The sequence below is a fragment of the Pelophylax lessonae genome (assembly GCF_965119305.1).
Source record: "Pelophylax lessonae genome assembly, chromosome: 4".
NCBI lineage: Eukaryota > Metazoa > Chordata > Amphibia > Anura > Ranidae > Pelophylax > Pelophylax lessonae.
Genome location: NC_138771.1, coordinates 279,345,340 through 279,373,077, shown reverse-complemented (window position 1 = coordinate 279,373,077; position 27,738 = coordinate 279,345,340). Strand labels below are relative to the sequence as shown.

Sequence of the window (27,738 nt, the reverse complement as noted above, 5' to 3'; positions counted from 1 at the left end):
AGCTCTTTGGGCATCCAGTGAAAGTTTGATCACAAGCTGTCGGCTACACGCTGAAACACTAAGGTTGTGTCCAGGGTCAGGCCCAGATAGTAGAGTTTTGTGGACTGAACCACAACAGATTTTTAGAAATTCAGTTTCCATTTTCGAACTCTTGCAAAGTTTGCACCAAAATGTCCAGATGGTCTTTCGGAGCATTGGGAGACTGCTCACAGAAGATGATCGTCCAGGTACCCCAACACAACAATCCTTTTCCCTTAGTAAAGCCAACACCAGGGCCAACACCCAACCCAAGGAGCCGAAGCGAGACCAAAGGGTAATGCCATGAATTGATAGTGCTCCTTGCCCACTGCAAAGCAAAGGAAACGTTGATTCCCGACATCTAGTGGGATATGAAGGCAAGTGTCTTTGATATCGATAGAGGCCAGGAAATCCCCATGATGAAGGAATGCCACCACCGTGCGAATGGATTCCGTTAAAAATGTTCAAAACCCGCACAAAGCGGTTTAACGCCTTGAGATTCAGAATGGGACGGACCATGCCTTCCTTCCTGGGAATAGTAAACTGTTTTGAATAAAAGCCCTGAAAGCGTACCGATTCCGTAACTAGTAAATAGATCCCCTGTGAGAGCAGATCCTATACCGCCCCAAGAAGACCTTGCAGACGATCTGGGGACAAATGCAGATTGGAAGGAAAGAACCATACTGGAGGCAAGGACCTAAACTCAATCTTGTACCCGGACAACTCGTGAACCCATTTGTCTTGAATCCAAGAGGTCCACGGAACCGGAAAGAAGCAAAGACATTGCCCTACCTCAAGTATAGGGGAGGGTGCCCCTTCAGACAGAAGTGAGCTGGTCTGCGGAATCCGGAGGGGCCCCCTCTTGGAACCTGCTGTAGGGTTACGGGTGGATTTTGATCCCTGGTCCTTAGATCCCAAAGGACGAGAAGAAAGTACCACGCTTGCGACGAGTCTCTACTCCTGGCAGACTGTGGAAGCAGAGTACTGTTCCCTCCTGTAAGACCCTTACTGATCTCCTCCATGGAAGCCCTGGACAAGCGGTCTCCTACAAAAGGAGAGATCTGTCAATACCTTCTTGGAAGCCTGGTCCGCAGACGAGAATTGCAGCCATATCATGCGGCGCAGAGTCACCGCCGTCACGGACACCCTGCAGGCTAAAGGGGCCGCATCCAGAGAGGCATCACAGAAATACTGCAACCCCTGGACCAAATGGTCCACCAGCTTTGCCAGGTAAGGAGGAGGTTGTCCACCTTCCAATTCCTGACGCAGGAGCTTGGCCAATTCCATTATTGTCTGAGAAACCAAGGTTATGGCAGACCCTGGCCGCAGAATGGAACCGGCCATGGCAAAAGGTATTGTACCAGATACTCCGCTCTCTTGTCAATGGGGTCCTTAAAGGACAGGGATTCCTCCACCGGAAGGAGGGTGGCTTTATTCAACTTTGAAACCTAAGAGTTCACCACAGGTGGTACGGTCAGTTTCTTTTGCAGGGACTCTTCAAATGGATACCTTCTAGCAAAGCGCTTAGGGACCCCGACAGTGTGTTTGGGGGATCCCCACTAACTTGTGACAATGTTGTCGAAATAGGCGGGAAAGGGGAATACCTTTACCGCCTTGGAGGTTCCGCAGCTACCAAACTGCACTGTCGCAGCCGATGCAGTAGGAGCTGCATTCTCCAACTTGAAAACTTCCCGCACTGATACAATTAATCCATTCACCAGCGCCTTTTAATGCGCAACTAGTGGAAACGTGTGACGGTGTTCACTGTCACTGGAAGTGAAAGACAGATAATTAATGGTTTGAATTGCTTCAGATGGGACAGTAATATTTGTCAGCAATATCTTCATATAGAAATATGAAGATTTAAGCCCACTTTACACTGGGAGACTTAAGACTGTTATAGACCATTGCCATGAAGTCTAAATCCTAAATAATGTGTGTATTCCATGTCCCTCTATGCCAGACAGGCTTCCCTATTGTTTGTGTATTGAAATGGAATGTGGATTGTGCCTGTCCCATTGTTAAATGTTAATGACTTCACATTGTTCTGTCCAGATGGCCAGCTAATTAGTTTAGGTTAATTCTGTTCCTGTATACACTTTCATCTGCATAAGGTACTGTAATCAGGCAGGGGGGAGGGATTGTGTACACTGTATGGGAGTGTAAAACTGTTTTCATTGGATTGTGAATTTCAGGGCCTGTTCCCAACAAGGTCCACCTGGGCGGTAACCTTGTGGGGGAAAACTGAATAAAAGAGCAGCTGTACCATTAAAGTTTGAGTTATACTTCACCCTCAATCTAGAGTCCTGTCTCTCATTGGGGGAAGCTGCTACAAGGGATTGCTATGCTCTTCATACTCCCTTGGATAATCACCAAGCTCTTGTAAGAGCTTGTTCCTGCTTTACTCTTTGGGGAAAGAGGGTCACCCACGGGAACCTGGAGCCTTGTATAGGTCCAGGGTGGGTAGGAGACAGTGAGACCCCCAACCAAGCTGCGGTGGTTCGTGGAGTCTGAGGTGGTTATGGTGTCTGGTGGAGTGCTTGGAGCCTTGGGAAGCACTAGGAGCATCCATCAACGGAGGTACCCAGTCGGGGTGCCAGTTGATCCATTACAAAGCGGAAAAATCCACACTATCAGAACCCTCAGGGTGCGTGGACGCAGACCCAAATCCATCTCAGAATCTGAGGAGGCAGAGGATGCAGGTAAAGGCTGAGGACGCTTTTTAGTTATCCTATTTTGGAGGGCCAAATCGACTTTAGACACCAGTGAAAATATACAAAACTGCTGTGAAAAATATACCAACCCACTGCTGCACCAGCGGTACAAGTCCCAGTGCACCAAAATCGCTATAGCAGCAAGATAGAGCCAAAAAGCCCCCGCAGGGACTCACCACCCCCTTCACAGATGCAAATGCAGTGTCAGGCTGCACGCCGTGCAGTGATCAGAGAGGAGAGGAAGTTCATAGAACTGCCACTAGAGGCCCACCCCCGAATCACCTCCCATAGACTCCAAAAACATAGCCGCCGATTGATAGTAATGGGAAACTACAAGAAAATGTCCGGACTACACAAACATGGCCACTGATAGATACAGCAGCCATTCTCAACAAAATGGTGGCAACACTCGGCTCTGGGACCCTCCAAGGACCACCAGGTACAACTGGACAGCAAGGGGGGCCCCTGCTTGAAAAAAAAAAACGGTGCCCCTCTCCCCTGGCCGCCAGCACTCGCTCGACACCCCGATCATAGTAATCAGGCATGGCTGCCCGGGGGGAGGGGGATAGAAGGGGGAGCTAGGTATGGGTGAATGGGGGGTGGTCCGCAGAGAAACCCCAAAGTTGAGGGGAGCTTAAAGGGGGAAGGAAAGGCACTCAAGAGGTCCAACTAACCCAGGGAGGGGCCGGCATCCACCCCGAGGGGCCACCGGGGCAGGGGGACACTACTTACCGCACCATGAAAGCGGGCGGACACCATTCCAGATAGACCACCCACCATCTTGGCATTGGAGTGCTGCGGGCAAGAGGTACATTGCGACTCAGGTCATGATTAGGATTGTGACCAGGGCTATGCATCCTCGGGAGACATTTAACTCGCCCTCCGGCCCCCATCCAGTGGGGCTATGTCACAGCCAACCCATTGCGGAGCTAAGGTCAGGTCGTCCTCGCTGGCCAGACTAAGGATCTAGGATATCCAGTCCGTCGTCCAGCCCGGCAGTTGATTGTAGTTCTCACAGAACGGAAAATAAAAAGAAAAACATTTTGTTTAAAAAGGAAAAATGCTAGGACCAGAGATCCCAGCAAGGAACTAGGTCCTTACTCCTGACTAGGCAGAAAAAAATGGAAGCCCTAGAGCAGAAGTGGGAGTATACACCCTGGGACTGCCTTATAGGCATGGTCAAATTTTTTCCGTCTAGTGTCCTACTCCTATAAAGAGCAGCATAAACCCATCGGTCAAGAAGATATGGAGCTGTGTCCGTCAATCAACGAAAGAGGAAGGGTTTTAAACAAGTACATAATATACTTTCTTATCCATTTACTAATACTAGCATCATAAGGAATAAAAATAGTCAATGTTGATTAGGAGAGTGAAGACCCTGCTTTAAGTGAGGCAAGATTTATACTAACCCTCCCCCATAGCTACATTTATAGAAAATGCATACAATACTGAAATTTAGGGTCAACCTGTTCATTTTTGCTTGATTGTTGGCTCAACCAGCAAGAGTTTAGGAAGCAATCAATTAAGCATAAATTCAAAAAAACGACACCTGACTGATCTGAGCTAAAATGCTGCTGCAATATGCACACTACTAAGTACAGCACACAGAGCGTAGGGCTGTAAAGACTCGCATGCCCATTCTACTGCTTGCCTTTATACAGACTTGCTTTTTGGTCCTGTGGCCTCTCCGAAAACTCCTGAAACCTATTTTTACTGCCTGGGAATACCAGACTGCCAGGTTACTTTGGAAAGATAATGATAGGAAGAGAAAGTTTAAAAGGGGTAAATCAATTACCACAGATGTAAAGGACATGACGGAAGAAGTGCTTTCATCAGTCATACGATAGGCTAATAACCATGAAGCCAGCGTATCACATGCTTAAAAGGTACATTATTCCATTGCATGTGTTTAACTCTTGGATAATCACCACTACTCCAGTGAAAGGAGCATGAAGAGATTGCATTTCAGGGTCACTCACATTTTCCTCCAACAAGTAGCAGCTGCTAAAAAAGTATTTTCTAATTACATATATGAATGTTCTACTTGTTAAAAAAAAAAAAAAAAGACATATCCTTCACTGCAAAGATCTAAAGTTGTTGCACACAGCTGTACAAAATCTGCACTGTATACCAAATTGCCCAGCAGCAGCAAAGTGCAAAAAAGATACAAACTCAACTGCTGAGAAGTACAAAAGGCAAGATGCAAAGTACAAGTCAGGAGTAATGGGGAAAAAAAAAAAAAAAAACAACAAACGTTTAACAGCTCATCCATAATACCATACCGAAGGCACTGGTGTGCTGTCCTTCAAGCAAACCAGAAGCATTAACTAACATACTGTGGACTAACTTGCATCAAAGGGAAAAAAATAAATAAAAAAAAAAATCACTGAGAAAATGGTTGGGGAAAGCAACATTGTTTAACAGCCAGCATAAAACAACTCAGCTACATTGTGTACTAAAGACTATATGCTGAATAACAAAGTGATCTAAATACTATATACAGCCATACCAATTACCCACAATATACTGTGTGCATCAAGATGCATTAGAAGCAAAATTACAGGCATCCGTAATTTTTTGCCACTTTCTTCCCCACACATTACCCATATCTCAAAGAATTTCAGATTTAAAACCAAAACGATTAAGGACACTGATTTAGTTATGACTTAAGTTATATGGAAGCTTTCCAAATGGGAGTTTTGACTTTGAAGATGGTCCAACAAAACTATTGGCATGTAATAACTACTTTAGTATGCACGTGTTATGTATGTATTCTATACATATGCCTGCACATATGCTACATGTAGTACACCATTTGACAGTAATGTCCTCTTCTAAGAGAATGATGCAAAGCACAGAAAAATGCGATATGGGAGGCAAAAAATTGTTTATATTTCTTGGATCATTTCTGCACATAGAAAAACTAAAAACGTAGGGAAGCTAGTATGAATAAGGCCTTAGGGCACATGTGTCAAACAAAAGGCCCGTGAGCTGAATCGGGGCCTCTCAGCAGTTGGCAGCAGAAAAGACAGAACTCCCCCCTCCAGATCCTGCAATTCTCTATGCAGCCACATAGAGGCTTTTCTCTGCCCCCAGACCCATTTCAGCTGTCAGCAGAAGAGAGGACAGAACTCCTCCTGCAGATCCTGCACACCTTTGTTTAGCTTCAGAACCCCTCTGTCTCCAATTCCTTTGGTCTCAGCATTCAGCAAACTCCTGCAAGTTACTCCAGCCAGTTACTCCAGCCCTTCTCCAGACGCTGTAATTTCTGCCTCACAGCTCCACCCCAGCTTCTTCTTGGCAACAGCACAAGGGGTGTTAACTATAAAAGTAAGAGAGGGTGGAGGACTCTTGACATCCAATAAAGGGGGGTGGGGTACTCTGGCTTATAATGAGTAATACAATTCTAAGCCAGCTGAAAAGGAGGGTCACACATTGCTGGTATCATCCACCAGAAACATTATTGCTCAGACAGAACACCATGGCAGAACCATGTTCTATCTGAGAAACCTCCAATAAAGTTTCTTGTGGATGATACCAGCGGTGTGTGACCCCTCCCTTTAAGACTTGCACCATCTACTACAGGAATGGGAGTGGACTCCATGTCAGTCTGCTCCACCCTTCACAGCTTGAGTATGACGTTGTTGCTAAAACCAGTAATAATCGAATGCAGAGGCAATTATTTATTATGATAAAGAGTAGATACATTTTTATAGTCTTACAGATACAACCGGCCCTTTGAGGGCAACCATAATGCTGATAAGGCCCACGCTATAACTGAGTTTGACACCCATGCCCTGTTCATTCAGCTGCATTTTTCTCCACACCACTGCACACGCATGATGTGAACAGGTCACACAAGTAAACAATTGACAGCTTGTCTTTACATTTTTGGGCTGAGCGGCCACAGCTCTTCGCACACACCTGTCAACCTGCCACAGTAATATGCAGATTCATGCCACTGGAAACCGCAGGGTGTGCTTATCACTTGTATGAATATAGCCCAAGAGACACTCCCAAACATTACCAAAAGTGCATGAGGTCTATTACTAGTGGTTTTATACGTCACATGACAGGAGAACCAATTTGTTTTATTTAAAACAAACACTATTTACTGGCAGATGGTTCAGCCCGCCACTGACAGCCTGAGCAAGCTGCTCCACCCCCTTCACAGTCAGGCAATCCAGTAAGCACTGGAGGGGCAGAGCAGACAAGAGAGCCTGTGACCAACAGTCACCGAGAACAGAGTGATCAGCGGTCATAGGCGAGTATAAAGGTTTATTTATTTATTTATTTTTTTAAATCCTGCACTACTTTAGCTTTTAGATTGCCATGATGTAATCCACACATTATTGGCTACTTCGAATGACATACAGCACTAACATGTGGTGTGCGTCATTGGTAGTGAATGGGATGTTCAACGTTCCAGAAACAGTTTTAAACATTTCCACATTTTTTAATCAGCCCTTGTGGATAGGTCTATTTACAGACAGCTTTAAAAAAACCTAATACTATAAAAGTAAAATGGTGATGACTTTGTACTAATTTAATATTGCCAATAAATTCTACAATAACTATACAAATAACCAAACACTGACAAAGCACTGCACACAAGTCTAAATTGCAAATCGGAGAAACAAATTAATCCATTGCTCTGTTCATTTGGTTAGGACTTAAAAGGTCCTAACCTGATGTACGTAAAAGGAGGGTACATTTTAATGCTTAAAGTAGAACTATAGGCAAAACTTTTTTTTTTTCATTTTTGATAGAGCAGGAGAGTGGTATAACCACTGTCAATTTTTTTTTTTTTTTTTTTCGCCATGTGTCCCATTGTAGAGATTTCCCTTCACTTTCTGTTCCATATTAAGGGAATTCCTTGGGGACCCCCAGGTCACCAGAACTTGTGTTCCTATTGGAAGACTTCCCCTCTTACTTTCTGGAGACAACCCAAAATGTAAGATTTTATTTTACTTTCAATGATAATGGTAGACAAATAGGGAGGGAGAATCTCCTCACACAGACACAGGGCAACAGATAAGCGTTCTAATCCCACTAACTAAAAAAAAAAAAAAAAAAAAGCTTTAGTTCTATCTTAAGTGAGAAAGATCAAATCTGCACAACTTTTAGAATATAGAAAGATTTAAAAAAAAAAATGCATGTTTTACATGGACAAGGCAATTTCTTGCAATGTAAGAAAAAATACACTACTTACTTTTTAAGGACCATCTCTGAAGCACCCTTGGTGAACACTCGATAACCACCATCATTGTTTTTTAACACTGTGCTCATAGATTTCCTGACAGAATTAAAAGTGTACACTTTAAAAAGGGTTTCCTCGGGGATCTCATTTCGCACATCTTGATAGTCACGTTTTAGATCCAAAAGAAATCCCAGCAAGGCACATTCAGTTTTGTTACCAACGTGGCGTGGTAGGCCACCTTCTTTTTCGGGAGGCTAAGGGAGAAAAAAATAAATAAAAGAAGGTCAAAGCAGGAACAATGACTGTTAGGCGATCATAGGCCTAAAACTATGTATCAACTATGAATCAATATACCCCATAAATGTACCTCTGTTTCAGGGGAAAAAAAAAAAAAATAATAATTATGTTCTGGGTAGGCCATACCTCTGCCTCCAGTCTTCAACCCTACTCTGCACCTGTTACAGGAGATTGCTCCCGCCCACCTTTGTAGTTCCATTCAGTCATGGACAGTGAGCACGGTTCTCCCACTATACACAGTCATCGATCATTTTGTACCTTCTTGCATAAAGAATAAATTTAGCAAAGTGCAAAAGCGAAGCAATAACAAAATGCCTACATGAAGCGGAGCTGTAGTGTTGAAAACTGGTGAAATGTGTCCCTGGAAGTCTGTAAAGCTCACCATACACTATACAATCAGATTATACAATCTCCTTTAGAGCTACCATCAACTATGTAATGCAAGGGCCTGCCTGATTGCATACATAGTCATAGGACAGATAGGCGAGTCCTATTAGAGAGTTATGGTAAATCTAAAGGAGACTGTACAGTCAGATTGTAGTTTGTGGCCACCTACTGTACATAAAATTAAAATAACTAGTTGTGCTATTAAAGTACCCTTTTCTTTGATAAAAGAGCTAAAAATAGAGTCTGCATATCCTTGTTATAATGGCTGTGCTGAAATTAGGTAAATGCAAACACTGACAAATAGAATGCATTCATAAAAAGCCTGTCATCTACCTGGAGTCCCAACAAAAGCAGAAAGCTTCATCCACCTTGAGCTCCATTAGTGGTAACTACCAGACTCGTACATACACTCAGGGTAGATGCCATAAGCAGTTTGACAAAACCTTCTGTTTAACCTTGTTCTATGCATTTCATCACATGCATGCTGGCGAGTGATCCTTCTTTGAAGAAAGTGCTGGTGGTTGGATAACAGTTTGATGTGGGGTGCAGAATACATGCGGCATTGTGGATACTAGGCCTGCACGATATTGGAAAAAAAATATATTGCGATATTTTTTTTTTCAACAATATATATTGCGATATTGAGAGACCCGTCAATCCAGGCTAAAGTCAACAATTACCTTAAAAGGAACACCTGGGACAGCCAGGGTTAATGTTACTGTAGGGATGGGATGAGATTTGCAGCAGCCCTTCTTCTGATTGTATATATTATATACTGCACTGGGAGTGGGTTAATGTTACTGACACTGTAGGGAAGGATGCTGGGAATGGATGGAAATCATGAAGCATGCAGGCAGCAGCACAGCCTTCTAAATTTTAATTGCAGATACAGGGCAGGCCAGGGTTAATAATGGTACTCAATACTCTCAGTGACAGTCAGTGACAGTGTGGAATTGTGTGGAATCAGATTATTCAGTCTCTCATTCTCGTCAGGACTCACAGTGGTGGTAGGAGCGGAGGACTAGGAGCTGGTAAAAGATAACAGCCGCATACACTGACTCACTCCCACTTCCGTGCATTGCAGCCCACACGTTCAGTCTCCGCCCTCAGGTAGTTTTCTCTCAATGGCACAGCGAACCAATCACACCGTGAGTAGCGTTACAGCGAACCAATCAGGTGTGCAGGCACGCGTGATTGGTTAGCCGTGCACCTGCTCACGGCACGCTGCTCACCGCTGAAGTGTGGGACGGCTGCGAGCCCTCCTCCGAGTCCCGACTTCTCCCTGCCAAACGGATGTCTGTGAGTCCGCCTCCGAGTCCCGACTTCTCCCTGCCTATGCAAAATATAGTGACCTCGGCGATATGATTATCGCCCATGTCCGCAGAACGATAGTCGATATCATATCGACCATCGTTCAGCCCTAGTGGATACTTTACCTAGATTCATTTTCAAGAAAAAAAAGAGGGTGCCCTTGGGGTGGGACTTTATATGGAGGTATATACACTCAGTGACCATAGTATAAAGATGGTAGAAAATGACAAATTTTATTGATGCAGTCATATAAAAACAACAATGATAAAACAGCGCAATGGGCATGTAGCATAGTAACATCAACAATGTACATAAATATCAAATATCAAATAAATATCATGGGTTGCACTCATATATTGTAATAACTCAACGCGTTTCGTGAGTCTTGAGTAAGCTCACTCATCAGGAGTATATATGAGATAAAATATCTAAAAATAAATGAAACAGTAAACATGTTAATATGTATAATTGATTAGTGTGATATTGTAACATCTGTATATGAACAGAAATGAAAAAAAAATCGCACTCACACATGACCCAAAGAGAGATGGTGGATACGTGCTCCCACAGGGCGGGGGCTGCCATAGTCTGACCCGGGAGCTGACAGGACTTGAACCAATGGCGAACACGGTGGGGAGACAGGTGAGGAGACAAGATTGTGGGAAGTGAAGCTTCTGCTTGATAGCGAAATATGGGCTGGAAGTAAATGAATATGCATCTCAATAGAGTATAGAGCTAAATTGTTAGTATCACAAAGTGATATCCAAAGGGTCAAGGTAAGTATATGTGTATAGTAAAATGCATAATAAATCAATCCGAGCAAATGATGTATAAAGCAGGGGCAAGTTGCCTCTGAAAATATATGCTAAAGTATATATAGTTCAAAAATTGAGCGGTTGAATACTATATCACATTAGTGATAGACAAAATGTGGATATGTAAAAATATAGGAAGAGATGTGTGGGATGTGGTAAAAAAAAGGACCAAGGTGGAAAGAATAGAAATGGGGAGCAGAGTAGAACCCAAAATAATTGGTGATGGGTGATGATGGAAAACATAAGGTGAATGGTGAATCCACTTAGGAATAAGTGAGAAGAGACGAGGAGGATGCACCTCAGAAAAGGTGAAATGACTGAAGGAATACAAGAGAGGTGAAGCATTGTGAAGAGAACCAAAAGGAAAAAAGGAAAACAGTGGCAGCAAAGGAGATTGTGATGACAGACCTCACCTGAAGACCCACAGCACAGGCACATCATTCAAGTCCTAGAGCACCATGTAGAGGGTAGTGGAGGCAGGGGTGCAACAATTGCATCCAAGCCGTCCAGCGGTAAAGGTCAGCAGGCGCTGACAACCGCAACCACAGAGGAATTACACCCGCCAAAACATACGTGCACCTGCATCGGCGTTCGTACGTGGGGGGAAGAACATGGCGCCGATATACAGGTGGCCCCGCCCCCGAAGGGGAGGGGGCAGCCAGGGAGAAAACACTTCCTGTTCGTATATCGCAGCTCCCGGAAAAGATACACAGCCTCCACCAAAGGGCGCACAACCAGCATTTGAGCTGTGTAAAATAAAATAAAAAATGTGTAGCCATAGGGCTATATGTGTCACAGTGGGACAGTGTGGGACCAAAAGCAGGCATGGGTGTCTTCCACCCGGGTACAAGTAAACAAAGGACATGGTCTCACACAGTCCCATGTAAATACCTCTATCCCGATTCAATACAAGAAAAAAAGAGGGTGCCCTTGGGGTGGGACTTTATATGAGGTATATACACTCAGTGACCATAGTATAAAGATGGTAGAAAATGACAAATTTTATTGATGCAGTCATATAAAAATGATAACAACAATGATAAAACAGTGCAATGGGCATGTAGCATAGTAACAACAATGTACATAAATATCAAATATCAAATAAATATCATGGGTTGCACTCATATATTGTAATAACTCGACGCGTTTCGTGAGTCTTGAATAAGCTCACTCATCAGGAGTATATATGAGATAAATATCTAAAAATAAATGAAACAGTAAACAACATGTTAATATGTATAATTGATGTGTGATATTGTAACATCTGTATATGAACAAATGAAAAAAAATGGATTTTTGTAATATCTTACCGTAAAATCCTTTTCTCTTAAGCTCATTGACAGACGTAGTCCTCCTTGATTAATATCAACTCGGGTTATACTGCCCTCTACAGGAGTAGGACTAGACAGGAAAGAAAATGTTCTGGCCACACCCTAGGGGCAGTCCCAGAGGGTATATCCTCTCTCTCTCTGCTACAACAAATCAGTTATGTCACAAAGCAGTGTTTAGAGAATTTAACCCAACCCAACTCAAAAACAGGAGGGGCGGGTACTATGTCTGTCAATGAGCTTAAGAGAAAAGGATTTTACGGCAAGATTTTACAAAAATCCATTTTTCTCTGTCGCTCATTGACAGACGTAGTCCTCCTTGATTAATATCAACTCGGGACGTCCCAAAGCAGTGCCACAAATGAGGGGTGGGAAAATGGAAATCAAAATCCAATCTAGAAGGCCCAACCGGTGCCAACTAGAAGTTTTAAAGGCTCATCAATCACAAGATGAGACTCAACTGAAATTCTAACGGAAAAAACCCTCGAGGTAGACTACCGTTCTCAAATTGCGGCCTGCAAAACCTTGCGGCTAAATGAGGCATCCGCCGATGCCATCACATCAACTTTATAAAATTTTGTAAAGGTATGCACCGATGACCAGGTAGCCGCCTTGCACACCTGGACCACTGACGCCTGATGGCGGTAGGCCCAGGAAGTACTGAGCGCTCGAGTGGAGTGCGCCTCAACAGGGAACGGAGAATTCCGACCCTTAATAGAATAAGCCTGTACCACCGTCTGTCTAATCCATTTGGAGATAGTCGCGGCAGATGCAGGCAACCCCTTTCTGGGGCCATCCGTGATCACAAAAAGTGAATCCGTCTTACGGAACGATTCCGTAGTCTTCAGGTATACCCTGATTGCCCGAACCACATCCAAGGAATGCAACGCATATTCCCGAGGATGATTGGGCTTAGGACACAAGGAAGGTAGCACAATATCTTCATTCAGATGAAAATCTGAAACCACCTTAGGCAGAAAGGATGGCTTCGGATGAAGAACTACCTTAACCATATGAACCACTAGATATGGGGAATGGCATGATAATGCAGCCAGTTCTGAGACCCTGCGTGCAGAAGTAATAGCCACCAAGAAGGCCACCTTCTGGGATAATGTAAGCAAGGGAATCTCCCTGATATTTTCAAAGGGAGGTTTCTGCAGAACCGACAAAACCAAATTAAGATCCCAGGGCGGTAAGGGCGCGCGCACTGGCGGAGCCAAGTGCCGCACCCCCTGGATGAAATTCCGCACCAAGGAATGAGTAGCCAAAGGCTTCTGAAAGTAGATTGCTAATGCTGAAACCTGACCCTTGATGGTGCTCAAGGATAGTTTCTGCTCAACCCCCTTTTGCAAAAAAGCCAAAATTAGGGTCACCAAATAGGTACGTGGGGGAAATCCCAAGGATTCACACCACGCAATATAAGACTTCCATGTGCGATAATAGACTTTGCTGGAAGTCGCTTTCCTTGCTTTAATTAGAGTAGGAATAACTGAAGCTGACAACCCTCTGTCCTTCAGTACCTGGGTCTCAATGGCCAGGCCATTAAAACCAGCGACTGTAAAGCACGATGGAAGATCGGTCCTCGAGACCGCAGATCCTCCCTGAGGAGGAAGTCTCCAAGGAGCGTCCGCGACTAGCCTGTCCAAGTCGGCGTACCTGGCTCGACGAGGCCAGCCCGGAATTTCCAGGATAACTGGAGTTCCCTCCACCCCTATCCTGCGGAGAAATCTCAGCAGCAACTTGAGGGGGAAGACATAGTAGCCGATACTGCCTTTATGGGCCGTTCAGCACGTCTGCTGCGTCCGCTAGAGGATCACGGGTGCGCGTTACCAACCTTCGCGCCTTCCTGTTGAGTCGATATGCCAACAGATCCACCTCCGGGATGGTCTAATGAAGACACAGATGGTGAAATCCTTGGTGATCGACCCAAGTCATCACCATGATATTGTCTGACTGGATCCGAACCGGGCTGCCCTAGAGCTGCTTGGTCCAGGCAATCCGACAAAGTCTGATCGCTCTCGGTTCCCACACATTTATCAGAAACTTGATTTCTATCAGAAGTGATGACTTCTCCTGGCTGAGCATTAGGGACCGAAGTCACCAGACTTGGTCCGCTCGCTCAACCGGATCCGATTCCTGGAGGGAATGGAGAATGATCTTTGGAAAAGGTAAAGAAAATGATCTGCTCAGGGAACGGGAACTACCGCTCCCTGTAGCATATAAATGTTGGAAGGGAAGAATTGCACCGTTAGCAGTGATCGACACTCGATCTTGTATCCTGATCGTATGATCTCCTGAACCCTTTAGACCGGGATTCAGGAAAGCCCTGGATCTGAACACCGGTGAAGACGTCCCCCCACCCCTGAGCTGGGTGGGGGCGCACCTTCAGGCTGTATTAGCCTTATCCTCAGGTTTGGCTGAGTCGGCCTTTTGTTTACCCGACCAGCGCCTTTTGAAACCACCTGAAGGGGCTTTGCCCTTCCCGGTCGCCCCAGCGGAGCGAACAAACCTTTTATGAGCGGAAAAGAAAGGTCCACGCCTGTTATGAGGTCCTTTAGCTTTAGCAGCCTGCGGCAAAAAAGTGCTCTTGCCCCCAGTGACATCCTTAATGATCTCCTCTAGGGTGGCCCCAAATAGGCGATTCCCCTGAAAAGGGAGATTCGCCAAAACTTTCTTGGAACCTTGATCCGCCGTCCAACATTTTAACCACAGCACACGTCTGAGGACTACAAGGGAGTGGCATCCAGGGCTGCGTCACAGACGAACTGTAGTCCTTGTATAATTTGTTCCATCAAATCAGACGCTGCCTGGGGGATACTTCTCCCCTTTAGGTCATGGCGTAACAATTTTGCCCATTCTGTCAATGTTTGTGAAACTAAACCAATGGCAACCACTGGTCTAAAGGCTGACCCTATCAGGGAAAAAACAGTGCGGGATTCCGCTTCCACTTTCCGATCCACCGGATCCTTAAAGGACGGAGCGTCCTCCAACGGGATAACAGTGGCTTTATTTAGTCTGGAAATCGGTGGATCCACCACTGGTGGTACCGTCCATTTTTTAATGAGGGATTCCTCAAACGGATAGCGTCTAGCAATGCGTTTGGAAATAGTAAGGATTTTTTTCGGATGATCCCATTCCTCTTTAATCTTATTACCAAAACATTTGGGTAAGGGAAAAACCTTCGCCGTCTTGGTAGGCTTACTAGTACCAAAGGGAATTTCCATCTCGGTTACCTCTGCCGGTATAACCTCAAGTCTTAAGGTTTCCCGGACCGACACAACTAGTGCGTCCACCAATGCTTCTTCTTGTGCTATGGCGGAGGTAGAACCGTCCTCACTATCTGAAGGAACCTTACCTGAGACAACAGCCCCTGCAGAGGGACCTGCAGCTGCAATGACCATCTCAGAATCTGAAGTATCAGATGAAATAGGGGTAGGCGGGGGGGGGGGGGGGGTCGCTTTCTTGACCCCCGTCCCTAACAGGCCATCTCCACCCGGGATACCAAAGACTCCAAAACTGCTGTAAATGCATCAATATTCTGTTAACTGGAGGGTCCTGCGGCCACCTCGAGGGGATCAGGTGGGGATACATGTGTGGCAGGGTCCATGATTATACAAGACACTAGCCAGAAAAAAAAAATAATTGCAATAAAAAAAATAAAAACTTTTTTTCTTTAGCCCCCCAGCGCAGCAGCGCCCCTCAGTGTTACCTGCTTTTGGACCCCTACAGAGAGAGAGAGACCCCAAGGCTCACCACTTGATGCTCAGAAGTCTCAATACAACCTGTTCCAGCACTGTCTGTTACAGACAGGAAGTCTTTGGCTTGCTTTTCCCGGGTAAAAGGAGGCGGCTCCGCCCCTTTAAACGCCTTCCGGCGCCTCCCCATAGCTCCTCAAGGTGTTTGGTCACCTTAAACATGGCCGCCCCCATGCTAGAGACACGAGGCTACGCCAATATGGCGGCCCCGTGCGATCGGCAGGAAAATGGCGGCGGCCTGTGTTGGATAGCGGCGGCTTGCAAGCTAGCAGCGGCCTGCGGGAGGTGTCCTCGGCCTGTGCGGCCTGCGGGAGTGTGCGCTCGGCCTGTGCGGCCTGTGGGAGGCTGTGCGGCCTGTGGAAGTGACCGGCTTTCTGGAGGGATGGCAATCTGTGGCTGCAGTAACTCAGGCATAGGCATCGGCCTGTGTACACACTATGACAGGTAGGATACCTCAATAGTAATGCCTTTTAGTAGTCTGCCACTGACTTCAGTCACCCTTACAGTCATATAGTGACTTTAGATAGTCAGCTCCCAAAACAAGCCTCCTGGTTTCTAATTCACAAAATCACACTCAAATTGGGGGATCTGTGACCGGTTATAGGATAGATGGGGGAAACAGAAACTGAGTGTCCGACCATCCCAGAGAGGGGCCCGCGTCCACCAACAAAACCGACAGGGGGAGAGGGGGAACATTCTACTCACCATACCGGAACCAGGCGGGCGCCAACTCCTGACAGAACCCCTCTCCACCGGGGTGGGGGTGTGCTGTCGACCAATACGGAGGCCGTGACTCTGCTGGTCATTTGCGTCCAGGCGAGACGTTTAACTCGCAGGGTCAGTCCCCGTCCAGTGGGACTATGTCGCGGCCGACCCAGCGCGGAGCTATGGCCTGCACGCGCTCGTAGGCTGAACTGGGGTGACCACTGGATCTCAACATCCAGCCCGTCGCCCAGTTTCAGCGTGCTTGCTTGAAGATCTCACAGGAACACTGGAGAAGAAAAGCTGCCTAAAAAAGTATTTCTAAAAAAATCCTGCCAGGACCGAAGATCCTAGCAAGGAATCTAGGTCCTTACTCCTAACTAGACAGAAAAAAACTGATTTGCTGTAGGAGAGAGAGAGGATATACCCTCTGGGACTGCCCCTAGGGTGTGGCCAGAATGTTTTCTTTCCTGTCTAGTCCTACTCCTGTAGAGGGCAGTATAACCCGAGTTGATATTAATCAAGGAGGACTACGTCTGTCAATGAGCGACAGAGAAAATTACATTTAAGTTACAATATCACACTCATTAATTATACATATTAACATGTTGTTTACCGTTTCATTTATTTTTAGATATTTTATCTCATATATACTCCTGATGAGTGAGCTTACTCAAGACTCACGAAACGCGTCGAGTTATTACAATATATGAGTGCAACCCATGATATTTATTTGATATTTATGTACATTGTTGATGTTACTATGCTACATGCCCATTGCGCTGTTTTATCATTATCATTTTTATATGACTGCATCAATAAAATTTGTCATTTTCTACCATCTTTATACTATGGTCACTGAGTATATACCTCATATAAAGTCCCACCCCAAGGGCACCCTCTTTTTTCTTGTATTGAATCGGGATGGAGGTATTTACATGGGACTGTGTGAGACCATGTCCTTTGTTTACTTGTACCCGGGTGGAAGACACCCATGCCTGCTTTTGGTCCCACACTGTCCCACTGTGACACATATAGCCCTATGGCTACACATTTTTTATTTTATTTTACACAGCTCAAATGCTGGTTGTGCGCCCTCTGGTGGAGGCTGTGTATCTTTTCCGGGAGCTGCGATATACAAACAGGAAGTGTTTTCTCCCTGGCTGCCCCCTCCCCTTCGGGGGCGGGGCCACCTGTATATCGGCGTCATGTTCTTCCCCCCACGTACGAACGCCGATGCACGTATGTTTTGGCAGGTGTAATTCCTCTGTGGCTGCGGTTGTCAGCGCCTGCTGACCTTTACCGCTGGACGGCTTGGATGCAATTGTTGCACCCCTGCCTCCACTACCCTCTACATGGTGCTCTAGGACTAGAATGATGTGCCTGTGCTGTGGGTCTTCAGGTGAGGTATGTCATCACAATCTCCTTTGCTGCCACTGTGTTTCCTTTTGGTTCTCTTCAAAATGCTTCACCTCTTGTATTCCTTCAGTCATTTCACCTTTTCTGAGGTGCATCCTCCTCGTCTCTTCTCACTTATTCCTAAGTGGATTCACCATTCACCTTATGTTTTCCATCATCACCCATCACCAATTATTTTGGGTTCTACTCTGCTCCCCATTTCTATTCTTTCCACCTTGGTCCTTTTTTTACCACATCCCACACATCTCTTCCTATATTTTTACATATCCACATTTTGTCTATCACTAATGTGATATAGTATTCAACCGCCCAATTTTTGAACTATATATACTTTAGCATATATTTTCAGAGGCAATTTGCCCCTGCTTTATACATCATTTGCTCGGATTGATTTATTATGCATTTTACTATACATATATACTTACCTTGACCCTTTGGATATCACTTTGTGATACTAACAATTTAGCTCTATACTCTATTGAGATGCATATTCATTTACTTCCAGCCCATATTTCGCTATCAAGCAGAAGCTTCACTTCCCACAATCTTGTCTCCTCACCTGTCTCCCCACCGTGTTCGCCATTGGTTCAAGTCCTGTCAGCTCCCGGGTCAGACTATGGCAGCCCCCGCCCTGTGGGAGCACGTATCCACCATCTCTCTTTGGGTCATGTGTGAGTGCGATTTTTTTCATTTCTGTTCATATACAGATGTTACAATATCACACTCATCAATTATACATATTAACATGTTGTTTACGGTTTCATTTATTTTTAGATATTTTATCTCATATATACTCCTGATGAGTGAGCTTACTCAAGACTCACGAAACGCGCAGAGTTATTACAATATATGAGTGCAACCCATGATATTTATTTGATATTTATGTACATTGTTGATGTTACTATGCTACATGCCCATTGCGCTGTTTTATCATTGTTGTTATTTTTATATGACTGCATCAATAAAATTTGTCATTTTCTACCATCTTTATACTATAGTCACTGAGTGTATATACCTCCATATAAAGTCCCACCCCAAGGGCACCCTCTTTTTTCTTGTATTGAATCGGGATGGAGGTATTTACATGGGACTGTGTGAGACCATGTCCTTTGTTTAGATTCATTTTCAAGGCCATTTAAAGTAACACTGTTACACAGAAAGATTGTGGACTTTTGCACCACATATTTGAACTTTAGAACTGGTTGTGTATGTGGATGGAACAGGGTTTCTAAACCAGGGTTCCGTGGAACCCTGGGGTTCCCTCCACAGGTTGCCAGTGGTTCCTTGAGCAATAAGTAGTTTCTGCCTCTCCGATAAGTTCCCACTGACACCACAGATTTTTTTTTTTTTTTTTTTTTTTTTTTTTTTAGGTATTTGTAAGGGTAATTTTTCCAAAATGATCACAAGTTTAAGGAACATTTTTTCCCACTGGCCATCACACTAATTTATCATCAGTTATATAGTATCTCACAAAAGAACACTCATCACATTTTTGTAAATTTTTGCTATATCTTTTCATGTAACAGCACTGAAGAAATTACACTTTGCTACAAAGTAAAGTAGTGAGTGCACAGCTTGTATAATCGTGTAAATTTGCTGTCCCCTCAAAATAACTCAACACACCGCCATTAATGTCTAAGCCGCTGGCAACAAAAGTTAGTACTACCCCTAAGCGAACATGTCTAAATTGGGCCCAATTAGCCATTTTCCCTCCCCGGTGTCATGTGACTCAGTGTTACAAGGTCTAAGGAGTGAATGGGGAGCAGGTGTGTTAAATTTGGGTTTATCGCTCTCACTCTCTCATACTGGTCACTGAAAGTTCAACATGGCACCTCATGGCAAAGAACTCTGAGGATCTGAAAAAAAGAATTGTTACTTAACATAAATATGGCCTAGGCTATAAGAAGATTGCCAGGACCCTGAAACTAAGCTGCAGCACGGTGGCCAAGATCATACAGCGGCTTAACAGGACAGGTTTCACTCAGAACAGGCCTCGCCATGGTCGACCAAAGTAGTTGAGTGCACGTGCTCAGCGTCATATCCAGAAGTTGTCTTTGGGAAACAGAGGTATGAGTGCTGCCAGCATTGCTGCAGAGGTTGAAGGTGTGGGTTGTCAGTCTGTCAGTGCTCAGACCATATGCCGCAAAATGGTCCGCAGAATAAAGCCTCTTCTAAAGACACAAAGCCCTCAAACCGCTTGCTGAAGACAAGCAGACTAAGGACAGGGATTACTCTAATCATGTTCTGTGATCTGATGAGACCAAGATAAACTAATTGGTTCAGATGGTGTCAACTGGTGGCCACCACACACGCTTGAGTACAAAGACAAGTGTGTCTTGCCTACAGTCAAGCAAGCATGGTGGTGGGAGAGTCATGGTCTGGGGCTGCATGAGTGCTGCCAACACTGGGGAGCTACAAGTCATTGCGGGAACCATGAATGCCAACATGCACTGTGACATACTGAAGCAGAGCATGATCCCCCGCCCTTCGAAGACTGGGCCGCAGGGCAGTTTTCAAACATAACGACCCCAAACACACCTCCAAGATGACCACTGCCTTGATAAAGAAGCTGAGGGTAAAGGTGATGGACTGACCAAGCAGGTCTCCAGACCTAAACCCTATTGAGCTTCTCTGGGGCATCCTCAAACAGAAGGTGGAAGAGCGCAAGGTCTCCAACATCCATCAGCTCCGTGAGGTCGGCATGGAGGAGTGGAAAAAGGACTCAAATAGCAACCTGTGAAGCTCTGGTGAACTCCATGCCCAACAGGGTTAAGGCAGTGCTGAAAAATAAAGGTGGCCACACAAAATAGACACTTTGGGCCCAATTTGGACATTTTTACTTAGGGGTGTACTCACTTTTTGCTGCCAGTGTTTTAGACATCAGTAGCTGCGTGTTATTTTGAGGGGACAGCAAATTTACACTGTTATACAAGCTGTACACTCACTACCTTACATTATAGCAAAGTGTCACTTCTTCAGGGTTGCCACGAAAAGATAATTAACCATTCACAAAAATGTGAGGGCTGTATTCCCTTTTGTGGGATTCTGTAGATATTGTAAATATCTGGTTCTTCTAGACCAGAAAGTTTATTTCAAGGGTTGATCTGTTGAAACGATGCGGTATGGTGTCCATACTTGAGCTTACACACGGATACTCCTGTTAGAGCATCTACGCTTTCCGGCATAATTGTAATGCGCGCATTTTCGCGCAAATGCGCGTAAATTTATTCTAGCGTTCTGGATATTCAATTGACATTTTGGGTCATTTGAGCGCATTCGTGCGTTTTTGCGCGCATCAGGCGCAAATTACTGACCAAAAATGCAGATTTTTCTATTTTGTTCTTACTGAAGAAAACGCAGTGCTCATTTACGCGGCTGTGTGCATAGGCACATTAAGAATGAATGGGCTCTATTTTAGCTCAGAAAAAAAAAAAAAAAAAACGCTGTACTGAGCATTTTTAAGCTGCAGTATGCAAGAGGCCTAAGAAAGGCTGAGCTAGAATATTCCATTTAATTACAGACGATTTTCACATTAAAGTTATAAACGGTTGATTTGTTGGATAGTGCAATTGCAGGGAATATATTAAAAAACATTTACTATCTTCAAGAAAAGGAAAAAAAAAAAAAAAAAACTTTAAGAACTAGCATCGGCAGTAAAAGGCCAAATGTATAAAGAAAATGTAAAACTGCAAACAATTGTGCAAACCGTGAGAAAACCTACCAAAATTTTGGACGTGTAAGCACAGTTCACTGAAATCCCTGTGATAAGGAGGTTCAGCACATTTTCAGGTAAAGACTCTGCATCGGGAATCTTTCTGTAGTGATTATCATTTAGGAAAGCTTGAACAACAGTCATTCTGTTCATGGTTAATGTTCCAGTTTTATCTGAGCAGATTGCCGTGGCGTTTCCCATGGTTTCACAAGCATCCAGATGCCGAACCAAGTTATTATCTTTCATCATTTTCTAGATATACAAAAGAAAATTTGTTAGTGTACATGCAAGAAACCTAAATAGTCTTGCTTTTTTTCTAATTTATCAAACATTTTTCTCATACAGAATGATCAAGTTTTAAAGCCTATAGGATATGCAATATAAGACATGTAAGCACACTAGAATGAAAATATTTTCGTGGTCAAAAATCGATTTTGTTACAAAGGCAGATGTAGCAGGCTTATGAATATTTTATTATTTTTTTTTTACCGGTCCTATTAGGCTATGTATTTGTGATTTAGAATAGATTATCACACTCTGGTAATCGTTTCCCGTCGGGTGATCAGCGTTAAAAATATGAGACTGATATCGTATGTATGTATATATATAGTTGTGCGGTGCCTATGGTCACCACTTCCTTATTTATCCCAGCGACGATCACGCAACCACCAGCCCTTGAGAAAGTCGCGTGATTGTGACACAACCTGTCAGTTGGAGCTGGGTGACATCACTTTCAGTCTACGGCCGAAAACCAGAAGTTTGTAATTTTCTCGCTGTTACAATCCTGGGACCCCTCGGGTCTGCTTTTTTGTCATTCACATTTGTCTACGTTAGTGTAAGTTATTACTTTTTCTATTAAAGTCATTATTATACTTACTACACTATGGAGAACTTATTTTATATGAGCGGAGAATTGTCTACAATGGAGTGAATCCCCTCAACCAACTATTGTTTGTGAATACGCAAATAGGTTGCCAAAAGGTGAGGGGCCACTGCACTTAATGTTGGATAGCAGTTGTTGGGATCCAAAATTATAGTGCCAACGGTACAGTCTCCCTGTATTCACGTAAAACAGACTTTTTCATCACCATTGCACATTAAATTTTTTTTTTTGGCTTCAGTATTTTAAATATACTTGGGACTGATCATTTTAATTGTTGGATGTGTGCATTATTCACGTACCTTTTTGCACATTCACTGTAATGTTTAATAGTTCTATTATGATAGTTTGCATGTGCACTTTTATTTGTTGAAGCACTAGTGCACTTTATATTTATTTCTATATATATATATATATATATATATATATATATATATATATATATATATATATATTTCTATATATATATATATATATATATATATATATATATATATATATATATATATATATATATATATATATATATATATATATATATCTACACCCCGGGTTTCCCGTCCCACCTGGAGACACGAGCCGGCACGTCTGCTGGTTAGTCTGAGTCCTGAACAAAGCCAGACTTGGCTTCAATTGGGTCTCGGATGTACTAACCCAGACCCGGTTTACTCGGCAGCCAACGGCGCCAATTTAAAAAAAAAAAAAACCCAAGGTATTCAAAAATGCAGATTTTGCCGTTTTGAATACTTTTGAAGTGCAAAGGCTGGGTTTGGGGGGGCTTACATTTCTAGTGACTGCAATAAAAGTGATCAAAATGTATTTCAGATAAAAAAAAAAAAAAAAAAAAAAAAAAAAAGGGACAAGTGCACTACAAGCGCTACTTTGAGGGACAAACTCTGAATGCATAGGCCAGGTTTTAAATAAGGCGCAGGGACTTTTTTCCTGCAGGAAACCTAGGCACAGCCGTCTATTCACATGAATGGGTTGTTGTGCCCGGGCAAACCCAGCACGCAGAACCACTCAGATGTGAACCAAGCCTTGAAATAAGGTATCTGGTAATGTTTATTCTGGGGATTGACCGATTGGCAAGGCCGATATATCGAGGGTCGATATGCACTTTCCCACCCCATAGGGTGCCAGCACCAGCCACCCACCCCATAGGGTGCCAGCCAGCTTTTTTTAAGCCTTTATTCAATTTTAGTAGTGTCTTTCAAATTTCAATGGAGATGGATGCAGATAGAAAAATTAAAAGTGAAAAAAATTCTCATCTCCAGGAAAAGCAGCAGCATGCAACATGTGCACAAACAATGTAAGCATGGGATCAATAACTGAAAAAAACACAAATACGTCAAATCTTTAGGCCAATCTAAGCGTTCATCATGTTGAATTATATAATGCAGCACAGAAAATACAAAATGAATCACAAGGTGAAACATCACTATCCCAGGCAAAAATAACAGATATGTTTCAGAAAAAAAAAAAACAGGAGGCTAAAATCGGATGGAAGATCCCAACTGCTGGACAGAGTAATCACAGAGATGGTCACTGATAACCAGCCATTTACAATGGTGGCTGACTGGATTTAAGCGGTTGGTGTCCATACTTGAGCCAAGGTACACACTAAGGATTGACAAGTATTATTGAACCGAAATGTTGGGTAAGATTCACCAAAAGATCGTTGAGAAAGTAAAGGCAATGCTGAAACCAGAGAATGCTGGCAACTCACTCATTCACGACTGACTGCTGGTCAGGACAAACAATCACTAATGAGTCTTACATGCCACTTCATTGACAGCAGATGGACAAGAAGGCATTGTGGTGTTGAATACAAAAGTGATGCAAGGATCCCACACTGGGAAGTACATTAGAGAAAGGTTTCTAGGCATGCTAGAAGAATGGGGAATCACAAAAGAGAGTGATGCTTGTGCTTCAAGGAAGCGGAGTGAACATGGTGAAAGGAATGACTTGCTGAAGTGTCAGACCTCAATTGCATGGCACACACCCTCCACAACTCGTAATAAATGGCCTGTCAAACCAGAGAGCTTTGCTTAACAAAATTAGCATGCTGAAGAGGTGCGCAGGCCATTTCCCCCATTCAATCCTTGTCAAGCAGTGACTGAGGTGCATTCAGGAAGACCTTGGCCTACCCAAAAACAACTTAACGCTGTTCCAACGCAATGGAACTCAACACTTCACATGCTGCAAAGAATGCTGGAGCAGAAGCAAACTCTTACCATATATTCAGGTGAATATGAAGGATATTCTTGTCCTACTGTTGATCAGTGGGACATTGTAGCCCATGTCATTAAGACCCTCCTCCCTACAGAGGAAGTGACACTAGAGGGGAGTCATTAAGACTCATCTGTGTCAACTGTCATCCCATGTGAGTGCTGAAGATGCTTCAAGAGAATGAAGGACCCAACACATGTGGCACTAAAACCTGTAGGCAGGCCATGAGGGACAGCCTCGCCAAACGTTTTGAGAAGCATGAAGAGAATAACAATGTTCTGCTTGCATGTCTTTTGGATCCTCGATACAAGAACCATCCTCTTTCTTCTGATGTATTGGCCAAGGCAAAACAATGGCTGACAGAAGATATTCAACAGGAGGTTCCTGACGAGAAAAAAAAAAAGCCAAGAAGAACAGGTTTCTAATGTGGAAGAGCAGGATGCTTCAAAAAGATAAATGTCTAAAGACAACGGACAGAAGAGAAACTTCATGGTGGTCGAATAGATGCCATGTTCAGTGTTTATTGGGGCCTCATGCGGAGGATTCTTAAAAATCTGCAATAATGAGCCTGGATGATGAACTTCTTCTGTTAATTACTGGTTCCTTCAAATAGAGAAGAAGTAGTGATCCTCTTCAGTGGTGGAAAGAAATTGAGGCACGCTACAAAGGCCTTTCTTCTCATGCTAGAAGATACCTTTCTGCTTCTCCTTCCTCAGTATCAAGCATTCGGGTTTTTAGTAAAGTGGCAGCAATTTATGAAAAAAAAAACAGAAGCCATTTAACTGGTGAACATGCTGAAATGTTATGCTTTCTACACTAGAATATTGTTCTACTTAACTGGGAGTATTGAATGTGTAGTATTATAATACTAGTGTCCACTCCACTCCAATTCATTCCACGGCCTAGCTTTTTTTTTCTAGCAGTTTTGCACTGACTGCGCTGCAGTCAATGCAAAACTGCTTAAAAAAAAAAGCTAGACAGTGGATTGGAGTCAGTGGACTACTGCTGCAGTAGTGTCCCACTCACTGCTGCAATATTTTTAAATCACTACTGCAGTGCAGTCACTGCAGTAGTGCAGTACAGGCGGTCCCCGGGTTATAAACAAGATAGGGACTGTAGGTTTGTTCTTAAGTCAAATTTGTTTGCAAGTTGAAACAGGTGCATTTTTTCAGTGTAGCTCTAGCCAAAATAATTTTTAGGTTTTTGGGATAGCATAGAGAAGGGTTAACACCCCTGTAATGTTTGTCTGTACCCCTGTTCAGAAGATGTCACCTCACATTGTCCCTATGACAACTGTATATTGAAAATTTTGGGTTGTTGTGGAAACAAGGATTAGTGATAAAGCTTCAGCGGAGACACCTTTTTCCCATGAGAACTCTTCCAGGAGTGAATTTCCCTTACTAGGGCTAGATTTCTCCTCACTCTGTTGTCTCCCTCCCTTTGTAAGTAGGAGTCGTTTGTAAGTCGGATGTTTGTAACCCGGGGACCGCCTGTAGTGATTTAAAAATTATTGCAGTGGGTGTACTACTGCAGAAGTAGTCCACCGACTCCCCACAGTCTACGTTTTTTCTAGCAGTTTTGCAGTGACTGCAGTAGTGATTTAAAATCATTACAGTGAGTGCACTACTGCAGCGGTAGTCCACTGACTCCAATCTACTGGATAGCTGTTTGTCTAGCTTTTTTTCTAGCAGTTTTGCACTGACTGCACTGCAGTAGTAATTTAAAATGATTGCAGTGAGTGCACTACTGCAGCAGTTTATGCATCATTCATAATCAGATGATGAGACACTAATGTCCCTGCAAGTGCGGTTTTCCTACAAGTTTTCATGCAGTTAAGGTGTGAAGAAATAGCCTTAAACTATTAATAATTATTATTAAAAATGTTAATAAACAAACATTAACATGTTCAGTAACAGATTTGTGTTGAAAATTGTCTATTTTGCAAAACTTTAAATGTTCAAAATATCGGCCGATGCCGATATGCAATGGCCAAAATATTGGTATCGGCAACGAAAAAACGATATCGGTCGATCCCTAGTTTATTCATTTTAAGATTCTTGATATAGCTGTAGCAGCAAAAAAAGCCATAAGGACATACCTTAACAGAATACGCCAGTGAAATGGTAACTGCAAGTGGAAGACCTTCTGGGACTGCTACTACCAAAACTGTGACTCCAATAATAAAGAACTTGACAAAATATTGGACATAAATGGGCGTACACTCTGACAACCATGGACGTTGCTGAATCCAGAATGTATTGATGACAAAGTAAAGCACAAGTATTATGACTGTAATTGCAGACATCACCAAGCCTAAAAAACAGATCAAAATAAACATGCCATTATAATATAATATAATCCCTTAATGAATTTAATAAATACAGTAAGTAGTTTTATATTGTGCAACCAAAACGATTAAATTAGGAATATTCGGCTTGAAACTTGGCATTTTGTACAACAATACAAAAAAAAAAAAAAAAGGTACAGAATACTTCAGATCTTTGATCAAACCTACTTGGCGTATACAATAAATACCATTCAATAATGCAGGCTTTATTTTAGTTTATACTTTCATTCACGAAGTTGGCATTAAATTGATCAAAAATAATTGTTCACGCACCGACATTATCATAACTTTTATATATCATGTAGCTTACATTTACCACACAACCCTCTATTTACATCAATTACCAATTTTCAGACTTTAGGTATTTTAGCTAACAGTTCTTGAAGATATTCAGGACCATTTTCTGCCAATTTTTGTAGCTATTCAGATAAATGCGATTGGCTTAAAGAGCATTTCCCTCTGGCTATAAGGTGAAACTCTTCCTAGAACAGCTCAACAAAGTTGAGATCTAGTGATCGTAGCAACCACTCCATACTAGACCCCCATTCTTTATTGCAGAAATTGGATGCTAGAATGCGGTCAACCCAACATTTCATATCCCCAATATGTGCCTGCTGCACCATG

At 43.4% G+C, this 27,738-nt stretch overlaps 1 protein-coding gene across 4 annotated transcripts in view; it reads right to left on the bottom strand.

The window, feature by feature from the left end:
- Positions 1-27,738, bottom strand: part of ATP2B1 (ATPase plasma membrane Ca2+ transporting 1) — a 369,470-nt gene that overhangs the window by 143,595 nt on the left and 198,137 nt on the right. For all 4 annotated transcript variants that reach the window (XM_082254546.1, XM_082254548.1, XM_082254545.1 and 1 more), the window contains exons 9-11: positions 26,866-27,080; positions 21,668-21,910; positions 7,945-8,186 (exon numbers count right to left, since the gene is read on the bottom strand). In XM_082254546.1, coding sequence (XP_082110672.1) covers positions 7,945-8,186; positions 21,668-21,910; positions 26,866-27,080 — 700 coding nt within the window. The remainder of the gene's footprint in view (positions 1-7,944; positions 8,187-21,667; positions 21,911-26,865; positions 27,081-27,738) is intronic.